Below are 12317 nucleotides of genomic sequence, written 5' to 3' on the forward strand. Positions count from 1 at the left end.
GTATCATTATCTACATATATATATATCACAAATAGTAAGGGACCCAGCTGGTTATGTTGGGAGCATACATTACTTGAAGGAGACTGGCCAAGCAGAATTGTTCTCCTTTGGACAGACTAGGCTAAAGCGCAGTTTAATAGAGATGCTCTAAATTATGACATTTGATGGAGCAAATGAGGAGAAATGGTTTATACCAACAGGAGGGTCAGTAACCAGAGGGACACAAATTTGAGGTGAGCAACAGAAGACTCTGTGGGGTGATGGGAACTTATTTTTCTCAGTGAGTTGTCAAGATCTGGAATGTGTTGCTTAAAAAGGCAGCGGAAGTGAATTAAATAGGAGTTATCAAAACAGAATTGGATAAGTATTCCAGAAGGAAACATTTGGAGGGGTATGGGGAAAGAGCAGGGGGAACAGGACGAACTGTTTAGCTCTGTTAGAGAGCCAGAACAGGCTCACTTGGTCTGAATGGCTCCTGTCTGTATTGTATCACTGTAAATGAAAGAGTAAAAAATGTATTCACTGTTACCATTGGAATTCAGTATGCTCTACAGCAAACATATATTCTTTATAACGTTAGAATCATCTAACGGTAATGCTGGGCAAATCCGATCCCAGAAGGAAACCTTACTGGAGAGGTCATGTTTAATCTTTGGATTATTTATCATATGGTGAGTCACTGAAACACATTTACACAAGGCCACTTATGTTCCTTAACAATACAACATCAGGTTTTACACAAAAGAGAAAGCAAACAGAGCTTGATATCTAAGACAGTTAAGAAGATCGTAACACACAGTAAAAAATAAAGTTGTGTTCTCTAACACTACTCTTTGTAGATGTTTCTGTCTCAACTCTTTAAACTTTTACTCTACTGACTCCCCTGAGTTCCTTTTCTTTGATTAAAAAAAAACACAACAGCAGGTTATAGTCCAAAAGGTTTGTTTGGAAGTACAAACTTTCGGAGCACTGATCCTTCATCAAGTAGCTACCTGATGAAGGAGCGGCACAGTGGTTCAGTGGTTAGCACTGCTGCCTCACAGTGCCAGGGACCCAGGTACAATTCCCACCTTTGGCAACTGTGTGGAGTTTTCACATTCTCCCATGTCTGCATGGATTTCCTCTAGGTACTCCGGTTTCCTCCCACAATCCAAAGATGTGTCAGGTCAGTTGGTCATGCTAAATTGTCCATAGTGTTAGGTACATTAGTCAGGGGTAAATATTAGGGGAATGGGTCTAGGTGGGTTACTCTTCGGAGGGTCAGTATGGACATGTTGGGCCAAATGACTTGTTTCCACACTGTAGGTAATGTAATATAATAAGCGGATGTTGTGTGATTTTTAACTTTGTCCCCCACCCCCTCCACTGCAGTCCAACACTGGCACCTCCTCATCATTCCTTTTCTTTAGACAATTTACAATTATATCAAAACTCTCCTGTCTTGGAACTTCCACAAAAACTAAAACACTTTAATTATAGTGACTGGTTGCCCTAAACTAAAACTTGGTTCTCGTTTGAGAAACTTTCCTCCATTCTGATCTGAACTCCACTGGCGCATCTGAACTGAGACCTTAAACATTCTGTTCTGAATTAAAAACTAAACAAGTGGTTTTCTAACCTGTTGTAAATTCAGTGACATGCACTTTCCATCTATTAACACTCCAGGGGATTCTCCCAGTCACCTGACTACAATCACTTGTTAGCTTGGAATTAAAGTATTTAGTTCACTGCTCCAGTTCACTGGACTCTCTGACCAGTTTAAAAACAGTAATCTTCACAGATCACACCCACATCAATCTGACTCTATTTTCCAATCCAAACCCCAAAATATAACATATAACGCACTTTCCCTCACAATATAAATGGGTAAAATAAGAATATGAAAGCAATGTTGCATGAAGCTGGTGTTCTATGTTCCAGGCCACTGAAAAAGGCCAAAAGCATGAGAGTTAATCATTTTCAATTATACCATACAAAGTTCTGAATATGGCATGACCATATCTAAAACCTGAACAAAAACAATTGAGTTTAGAAGTTATAGCCAGAAAAAAAATCTACAGAGCAACATGCTTGGTGTTGTTCAAATGACTTGATGACGACGCCCCCATAAAAGAAAATAAGAGAGGTACTTGTATTTCTATAGCACCTTTCGTGACTTAAGGATATTCCAATTAAAGACATTTTTTGAAGTTGCATCACACTACGTACATGTAAAGCAAGAAGTACTGCAGCCTGTTACACACAGCAAGCTCTCTCAGACAAAGATATGATGGCAATCAAATAATCTGTTTGTGATGTTAATTGAAGTATACATACATGGGTCAGGGCTCAAGAAAGAATTCCTATGCTCTTCTTTGAAGAAAGGGTTATCTGATGATTTATGTGATAGAGTGCACACACCCCTCTCTCACTCTGTCAGTACGTCTGATATTACAGCCTTCCTCACGGGCTTCCACTTTGAGGCCTGTCTGCCCCCCCCCTCCAAGGCAGTCCCGGTCATTATCTTCCTTCCCAGGACTGCAGCCACCACCTCCATAAAGTGAGAATGTGAAGATCTGGGGGCACTCCCTCCTCTTATGGGTGATCTTGTCCTCACAGCAGGGAAAGCAAAGAAATAATTGTTCTTACCCTATCAGTGTCACCTCAGCAGTGACCTGCTGGTGCCTTATATCTATGCAAGGTCCTCAGGTGAGCGTTTCCTACCCTGGTTCCAGGTTGTCCTTTGGGCCTATGGGTGCTGACCTCAGAGCAACCCCTGTCAGGCTGCCTTGGTTTGATAGGAGCCCATCACTGAGAAAAGCAGTGAAGCTTTGCAGAACTGTAGGGTCATTCTCTTTATTTTTAAAATTCATTTATGGGATGTGGATGTCGCTGGCTGGGCCTGAGTATATCGCCTGCCGGTAGTTCTGCCGGACAAGGTGGGAGTGAGCTGCTTTGGAGAACTGCTGCGGTCTCTTTGGGGAGGTAATCCGGGATTCTGACACAGTGAGACTGAAGGGTCAATGATATAGTTCCGATTTAAGATGGTGAGTGACTTGAAGGGGAACTTGCAGGTGGTGGTGTTTCCACTTATATGCCACCCTTGCTGTTTTAGATGGAAGTGGTTATACGTTTGGAAGCTGCTGTCTAAGGACCCGTGGGAATTACAACTATGCATTTTATAGATGGGACACAGTGCTACTACTGAGTGTTAGTGGTAGGGGAGTGAATGTTTGAGGACATGGTTCCAGTCATGTTCAATGCATTGCCCTGACTGGTGTCTAGCTTCTCAAGTATTGTTGAAGCTGCACCCATCTAAACAAGTGGGGAGTATTCTTTCAACAACTGTACCTCGTTGATGGTGGATGGGCTTTGGAGAGTCAGGAGATGAGTTATTCACTGCAGGATTCTGAGCCTTTGACCCGCTTTTCAGCCAGATAAATATTGTGGATATGTCCAGTTCAGTTTCTGGTCAATGGTAAACCCCAGCATGATGAGAGTGCGAGATTGAGTGAAGGTAATGCCATTGAATGTCAGAGGGCATGGCATGTTCAAGTATTTAAATCAATTCCTTTTTGAACCACCTGATGAAGGAGTGGTGCACTGAAAGCTGGTGCTTCCAAATAAACCTGTTGGGCTATAACCGGGTGTTGTGTGATTTTTAACCTTTTTGAAAGTTCCTTTTAAATCTCATCATCATCCCCCCACAATCTCTATTTCCCTGCTACCAACACCACCACTCCTCATTCCAGATCAGAACCTGAAGAAAAAAATGGCCTCCTTATTCCTAACAAACAGAATAGTCTTTCTCACTCAAAGAACAAGTGTTGATGCTATTGCTTACTCATGACCATTAGTGATTCTATTTCAGCGGGTCCCTCAGTAGTATTGTGTTTATTCAAGTGAGTAACAGTAGTTTGCCACCGTTGACTCTCTGGAACTGTAATATGGTTTACAATCACAGTTCAAGTTTTCAACCCTACATTTCTTCAAGCTTGTTCATTGACAATGCAAATGAAACAGAATGACTTTTTTTTTCTGTGTAAACACCCCAACACAGTAACGGTTAACTCAGCAATATTAAAGTCTATTCTTCAATAATAAAAAAAAGTCAATAACTCATAGAACAGGAGCATTAAAATGCTGATGCAGTGGTTGTGGTACAGGATATCTCAGCTCATTGATTGCAAAAATAAAAAGTTTGGCGCTTTTTCATAAATTATATTTGTCTATCAATTACTTTTTATTACCAAATGTTAAGTAGCCATTAGAGAAACAAAAACCTTTTGAAAATTATCACTCTAAAAGCCGAAAGAGTGATTTTTTGAGACTTGAGTCAGTGGGTACAAAAACTATTCTCCGTGTTGAGTTGTCCTATATTTTTTGGATGATGGATAAAGTATTATATTAGGATGTCTAGACCAGCTGCCGTTGATGGCCTCTTGAGTAGTCTCCTCTGGCTCTTCGTCAACTAAGTGTCGTGATGTGTTCCACAGTTTAGGAATGATGGCCATAATCTCACTTTAGGTTGTTCCTCACCTTCCACATTGGGAGCAGAATCATAGAAGCCATACAGAATGGAAGCAGGCCATTCAGCCCCTCAAATCCACACCAACCCTCTGAAGAGCATCCTACTCAGACCCACCACCCACTCCTAATCCTGTAATCCTGCATTTCCCAAGGCTAACCCACCTAGCCTGCACATCCCTGGGTACTACGGGCAATTTAGCACAACCAATCCACCGAGCAGTTGGTTGCATAGTTCATAGCCTGTGCAATTTGATTGAGCACTGTCCACCATTGTCAGAGGTGGTTGAAGCCAGTGACCTCTCTCTGTTGTTGGCTCAGCAACGAGATGAAGATTCTTCATATGACATTGTCCCATTGTGTTCAAATTCCTCAGTTGGTCACAAGGGCACAAGTGGTTACCTCTCTCCAACAAAACATCTCTTTTTTTGCTGTGAGGTATAAGGAGCCAATCTGCAAGGTTTCCTTGAGCCGAAAGTATATAGAAAATTTATTAAAAGTTTAGGCTTGGGGGAAATCTGAAAAATGCAACATCAAGCATGCAGCAATCATGCAGTCACTTAGGTGCACGCACACTTATGTCGGTGTGAAACTAAAGGTAAATGGTGTCCAATACAGAGGACGGTAAAAAAAAATATGGTTTAGCATCTTTTGGTTGTCTTTGGGGTGTAAGGTTTGAGAAATGTTGTTTGGCTGCTCCTTAAATGCAGTCATTCATAGTGAATATTTAATTATTGACATTTCTCAGTTCCTTGATGATTTTGTTTGCAGCAGTTTTTGTGGGAACCAGATACCAGCTTATTTTAGAGAGTCATAGCGATATACAGCACGAAAACAGACCCTTCGGTCCAACTTGTCCATGCCAACCAACTATCCTAACCTAACCTAACCTAGTCCCATTTGCCAGCACCTAGCCCATATCTCTCTAAACCCTTTCTATTCATATACCCATCCAGATGCCTTTTAGATGTTGCAATTGTACCAGCCTCCACCACTTCCTCTGGCAGCTCATTCCATACACACAACCCTCTCAGCATGAAACAGTTGCCCTTAGGTCCCTTTTAAATCTTTCCCCTCCCACCCTACACCTGTGCCCTCCAGTTCTGGCGTCTCCCACCGCAGAGAAAAGACCTTGTCTATTTACTCTATCCATGCTCCTCGTGATTTTATAAACCTCTATAAGGTCACCCCTCAGCCTCTGACGCTTCAGGGAAAACAGCCGCAGCCTATTCACTTCTTAACTAAAAAATGTACACTTCGGATTTTCCCAGTATTAACTTGTATTTAATACCTGAGATTGTATAAGTGTCACTGAGTACTATTCCATTCGATCTGTCTTTTTGTGCTTTTAGATTTGCTCTTTCAGTGACCCCTTCACCATCTTCCTGCTTTCCTACTTTTCCTATCCCTTTATGTGTATCTGTGATTGTTGCTCTGTCTCTCTGTATGTGTGTTTGCTTTACATGCCTTTGCATTTATTAGTAATTCACTGTCCTATTTCGTGTGTGTGCGCGTGTGTGTGTATATGTGTGTGTGTGTGTCTGTCCGTCTGTTGTCTGCTCTCTATATGTTTTCTATACGTTTTCTTTTTCTTTCTTTTTGCATGTTTCTTACACTATCAGTGGGGACACTCTCTCACTCATTCTGATAGATTTTCCATTCCAAAGATGAAACCTGTTACCTGCCATCTCATTAAAATTAGTGATAGCAGTACTGGTTGAAAAAATTGAGACAGCAGATTCTATCATAGAATCCCTTCAGTGTGAAAGCAGGCCATTCAGCCCATCAAATCCACACTGACCCTCCAAAGAGCATCCCACCCAGACCCACCCCAATACCTTATCCCTGCAACCCTGCGTTTCCCACATATAATCCACCCAACCGCACACAATGGGAAATTTAGCATGGCCAATCTACCTAACCTGCATAACTTTGGATTATGGGGGGAAACCGGAGCACCCAGAGGAAACCCGCACAGACACAGGGAGAATGTGCAAGCCCTCACACAGTCAGCCAAGAGTCAACAATCAGCCACACAGACAAGTCAGCTAGGATTGAACTCAAGTCCTTGGCTCTGGGGGGCGGCAGTACTAATCACTGAGCCCCTGTCCCACCCAATTCTGCTCATTTCTCTGCCAAAGTGATCTCAGAACTTCCCTTAACAAGCTGGTTCTGGTGTGTATTTTCAAGGGGCTCTTTGTGGGGTCAGTGAGTGATGGCGGATGTGCCAATGTACAGTGTTTTGTATTTGTGAATGCATTCCTGAGTCCTTGGTGGGTTTTGATAGGTGAAAACATGGCAGTTGGCCCACATTGGGAAGAATCCATTTGTTTTACAGAGTTTTAATAGTCCCATCTCAGAACACCCCTGCTACCCTCTGATACTGATGTGGATTATTTTTTTGAGCTTTTTTTTCTAATCAACCTGTTCAGAGATGTTATTACTCGCCTCTGGAGCAGGTGGGACTTGAACTCGAGCCCCCAGCCCAGGGGTAGAGACAACGCGCTACGGAATTCGAATTTCACTGCCTACTATGGTGGGTTTTGAACCCATGTGCCCATAACATTAGCATGGATCTCTGAATTAGTAGTCAAACAATATTTTGTATAATGAGTTTCAGATGTAAGCCTTTATTCCAGCAATGCCTGTAATTGAGCAGTCTCATCTCATTCTCCATGCAGAGGCTATTGGAAGTCTTGTTGTGATCCATTCATTCCAGATGATGAATTTTAATGTCCAGATAATTACCCATTGGGTAGCCAGCTTCAGATGCAGTCATCAATCCCAGCTATTAGACATTCCCATGTATATTTCTGAGAGTTTTGTTACTTTCATGTCAGGTTAGTTTGGCAGTCATTTTAAAGTGTCCCAGCTCTTTTCTAACTATTTATCTCTCAGTCCCCAAGTCCAAGGCTTTTATGTTTAGCCAATGAGATTTTAAGATTTAATAGTCTGTATTTTATCGTCATGAGACCAGGCAGTAGGTAAAAATCAGTTGGAGGAAATGTGGGCGCAACAAGTTCCCATAAAACAGCAAGCTCATAATTGCCAGTTAATTTTTTTTATATAAATTATGTTGGTTGATTGATAAATATTGGCCACAACTCCAAAGCAAAATCCCCAACTCCCCTTTAAAATGGTGACATGGAATCTTTTATAGTCAGTTGAGAAACAGAGAGATCTCACTTTAACGTCTGATCCAAAAGATGGCACATCTGACAGTGCAGTATTGAGTGGGTGTCGCACTGAGAGTGTTTACTTGGATTTTGTGCCCTGGGACTCGTTCTAAATATGTTGCTACTGTTTCTGCACAGACAAGAAAATGTATTAAAGCCTATTTTGCCACAATGGATCATGTTAAATAAGTTGTGAACGTTTACTCTGTCTTCAAGCGAAGCACTGAGCCATGATTCAATCAATGCACTTGAATTCACAATGAACGGCAGCTCATTAAAAAAGCAACTCCAAATTTTCATTCAAACTAGTTTAGTTCAAAGTAAAGCATCTTTCTAGTAAAACTTCATCTCTTTGAAATGACTTGAGGCATGTTGATGATTACAGGAAGAAAGCTTTAGGCATGGCTGATGCATTTTGTTTTACTGTTCCTGATGTGCCAGATTTTGATGTGAAGGTTTGATTTAAATTCTAGTGATCTGGGCATTTTACTGACTTCAGAGAATGATATCAAAAGAGGCCATTTGGCCCATTTTGTCTCTGCTGGCATTATGAAGGAGCTATCTGATTAATCCCTTTTCCCTATTTTCTGTAGCTCTACAAGTTTTATTTCTTGATGGAGAGGGAGATAGTAGCCCACTGGTGATGTCAGTGGACATTAATCTAGAGGCAAAGTGTAATGCTTCAGAGACATGGATTTAAATCCCACTGCAGCCTCTGTTGGAATTTAAATTAAATATTGAAAAAAAATGGAATCTAAAGCGAGTCTCCGTAATGATGACTATGAAGCTAATATCGATTGTTGCAAAAAATAATTGATTCATTAATGTAGGGAATGAGATCTTCTGTCATACCTTTTGAAGGTGTAGAAATCTAATTCCATTTGAAATATGAAATTCGTTGATAAAGTGCTGGATTTTTAATCAAGGTGGGAATTTGCGGAAATGTGACCACCTCGCCCTGAGTTTGAAAACAGTTCACTCCCCCATCTCTCCCTTTCAGAATTCCTCTTTTCTTGTATCAACGCTCAGCTCTGGGAACAGAAACATCGCTGTCATCACTGTACATGTTGGACAGTACATCTGCTACACTTGTCACCAAATGTGAGACAAGTGTATCTTTGACAACAGGAAATAAATAAGATCTGGACATTTAATATACTTTGTTTCCACTTAGCTTGCATATTGTCAGAACTATCTTGAACTTTCTTTATAAAAAATCCTCTTAATTAAAGTCTGGGCAAAGAGTACGAAAATTAGGCTGTTTTTGTATCAGGTAGGCAATCTGCTTTGCCACATTACCATCTGATATGCTGAAGGTGAAAATGTACCCTACGATTTTTTTTTAAATTGGCTGTAAAACTGACTTTAATGGTCCTTAGCACTGATGTCAATTAAAAATGTGAAACTTGTACGTGGTTAATATCCCAGGGGGTCCATGAGGTGAGCTTGCAATATTTCTGTTTGAGGGAGTAATTGAATTTGCGTAATGGTCCCATCTTATCCATTAGGCAAATCAGCAAGGCATTAATTAAAAATACATCACCAACTCTGCACACATCTTGACTAGCATTGGAAATAATTTACCCGAGACCAATCTGCATTGCCAGTTTTATGTCGGGTGATGAATGGAGAATGAAGGCCAAGTGTATTTATGTGTCATGGGCTGAATTTTATGGCTCCCTTCCTGATGTACATTTGGCAGCAAGATGTGGGTTTGAGACATGGAGTATGCCAGGAGTTTGCCCCCACTCTCTTGGTGCCCACACTGTCTCTCTTGACTGGGGGCAGACAGACACTGCAATCCGCAGCCTGCCTGCCTGCTGTCTTTCTTTCCAAAGAGATAATTCTCAGGCAATTGAGTTTGTTAACAAGCCAGTTGATCCAAACAGTGTGATGCCCGCATCATTAAGTGGGTGGTGGATAGGTGGGTGACTTAAAACAATTTTGTGCAAAAGGCCGGAAGGTGGGAGGTTGCTTATTTTGGAGGGTGGTACTGCACGTGGGTGCTTTCTCTTAAGACTTTACCACTCCCCCTAATTCTTCAAAACTCACCTGACCAGTCTCACCCCCCTCCTTAGGCTCCCCAGTCCCTTCCCATCTCAGAATGTACCGGATCCTCTTGGATCCATTGTACTGCTCTGAGGGTTGGTGTGCACTAGGGCCTATCATAGTTGGACAGGCTGTTCCCAAGGGTGGAATGGCCTCCTGCTGAGTGCATTATTGTTGAGGCTGGGCCTTACCAAGTGTTGGTCATTGTGGTGCCAACATTCCTTCTGAGGAAGGTGCTTCTTTGAAACTCAATCCCGGTGTCCTTCACTTAATTCATCCTTCAACCCACATTAGGAATAAAAGCATTAAATAACTGTTCTTATCTCGTTTACTGTTTGTGGGATCTTCCTGCCTGCAAATGCATGAGTTCATAAGACGTAAGGGCAGAATTAGGTGACTCAGTGGTTAGCACTGCTGCCTCACAGTGCCAGGGACCCGGGTTCAATTCCCGCCTCAGACAACTGTCTGTGTGTAATTTGCACATTCTCCCTGTGTCTACGTGGGTTTCGTCCCACAATTCAAAGACGTCCAGGTTAGATGAATTGGCCATGCTAAATTGTCCATAGTGTTCAGTGATGTGTAGGTTAGGTGCAATAATCAGGGTAGATGTAGAATAATAGAGTAGAGGAATGTGTCTGGGGTGGGTTACTGTTCAGAGGGTCGGTGTGAACGTGCTATGCTGACGAGCCTGTTTCGGCGCTAAAGGGATTCTATGAGTCCGCTCTGCCATTCGTTCATGGCTGATATGCTCCTCACCCTCATTTTCCTGCCTTCTCCACATAACCCTTGAACCCATCATCAACTAAATATCTGTCTAACTCCTCCTTAAATTTACTCACTGCCTCAGCATCCACCGCACTTCAGGGTAGCGAATTCCACAGATTCACAACCCTTTGGGAGAAGTAGTTTCTCCTCAACTCTGCCTTAAATTTGCTACCCTTTATCCTAAGACTATGTCCTCTCATCCTAGAATGTCCCACAAGAGGAAGCATCCGCCCCATGTCTATTTTATCCAAACCTTTTATCATCTGGAATACCTCAATTTGATCTCAGATTGTCTGCCTTGCTCCCTACATTACAACAGCAGTTCAAAATGTTGGTAATTCTGCTCATAGCCTCTCAAGTGCCTCCCTTAAAACTTAGAGCCCAGAATCCGGTTGATGCCTATTCATTGACTTATAAAGGTTTAACATTAATGGGCGGCACGATGGCACACAACGCCAGAGACCCGGGTTCAATTCCCGCCTCAGGCAACTGTCTGTGTGGAGTTTGCACATTCTCCCCATGTCTCCTCCGGGTGCTCCCGTTTCCTTCCACAGTCCAAAAATGTGCAGGTCAGGTGAATTGGCCATGCTAAATTGCCCGTAGTGTTAGGTGTAGGGGAATGGGTCTGGGTGGGTTGTTCTTCGGAGGGCCAGTGTGAACTAGTTGGGTCGAAGGGCCTGTTTCCACACTGTAAGTAATCTAAGTAAACATATCTCATTGGTTTTGTGCTCTGTGCCTCTAATAATAAAGCAAAGGAAGAAGTATGATTCTTTTAAACAGATGCTTTTGGATATATTGTAGCTCATGATCTAGAATTTAAAACCTGTATGTACTATGAATGTTCTTAACTTAATAAGTCACCATCAATAATGCTTAAAAACGTAATGTTTGTCTTTCTTCATAGAAAATGATGCAATCTTCCATTTTCCACATGTTCGTTCTGAGTATGGTTGCTGTTGATGTCACTGTGGCTGCCAGCAATTACTACAAGGGAGAGAATTCCAGGAGTCAGTATGATCTGTTTTATCTGGCAGAGGTGGGTGCAAGAAACTGTCAGTGATTTCCAGAGAGAAATATCTGATTCACTCTCTCATCCAAAAGTGTTAAATCACATGCCATTCTCTAGTCCCTTTTGCATTCCTGAGAAACTTGAGCTGACTGTCTGCAGCCAGTTTGATAGAGTGTCAAAACTGTCAGATTGCTAGCCTGGATGTATTCTCTGATTAGAAATGCCAAAAGGTAATAAGCAGGCAGGAGACTTGAATGTATGTGGTCACTAGTTTCTTTCACAGGCACCATTAGTTATGCAGCAGTTCCTAGGCATAAATATATTTTACATTGAAGTTGATGTTGCACAGAATATACAGGTCGTTTGATCCAATTGATCTATATTAGTGTTTATAAAAGCAAAGAAAGTGCTCATACCTCTATAGCATCTTTCATAACCTAAGGGTGTTCCAAATTGCTTGAGAGCCAATTTGGTGCTTTTAAAGTGTAGTCACAGTTATACTGTAAGAAATGTGGTAGCCACACACAAGATGCTACATGCAGCAACATGGTAATGACGATCAAGGAAGGTATAGCTGTAGTTATGGGCAATTTTAATTCTGCATACAGATTGGGAATTCAAATCAGTAACAATACCATGGAGGATGAGGAATTCCTGGAGTGTGATACAGGATAATTTTCTGCAACTAAGAGAAAGTGAGGACTGCAGATGCTGGAGATCGGAGCTGAAAAATGTGTTGCTGGAAAAGTGCAGCAGGTCAGGCGGCATCCAAGGAGCAGGAGAATCGACGTTTCGGGCATAAGCCCTTCTTC

At 41.9% G+C, this 12317-nt stretch overlaps 1 protein-coding gene across 5 annotated transcripts in view; it reads left to right on the forward strand.

Annotated features, from left to right (window-relative positions):
• Nucleotides 1-12317, forward strand: part of nalcn (sodium leak channel, non-selective) — a 284414-nt gene that overhangs the window by 75551 nt on the left and 196546 nt on the right. For all 5 annotated transcript variants that reach the window (XM_043691273.1, XM_043691274.1, XM_043691275.1 and 2 more), the window contains one exon: nucleotides 11401-11532. In XM_043691273.1, coding sequence (XP_043547208.1) covers nucleotides 11401-11532 — 132 coding nt within the window. The remainder of the gene's footprint in view (nucleotides 1-11400; nucleotides 11533-12317) is intronic.

Source organism: Chiloscyllium plagiosum, chromosome 6, assembly GCF_004010195.1.
Source record: "Chiloscyllium plagiosum isolate BGI_BamShark_2017 chromosome 6, ASM401019v2, whole genome shotgun sequence".
NCBI classification, from domain to species: domain Eukaryota; kingdom Metazoa; phylum Chordata; class Chondrichthyes; order Orectolobiformes; family Hemiscylliidae; genus Chiloscyllium; species Chiloscyllium plagiosum.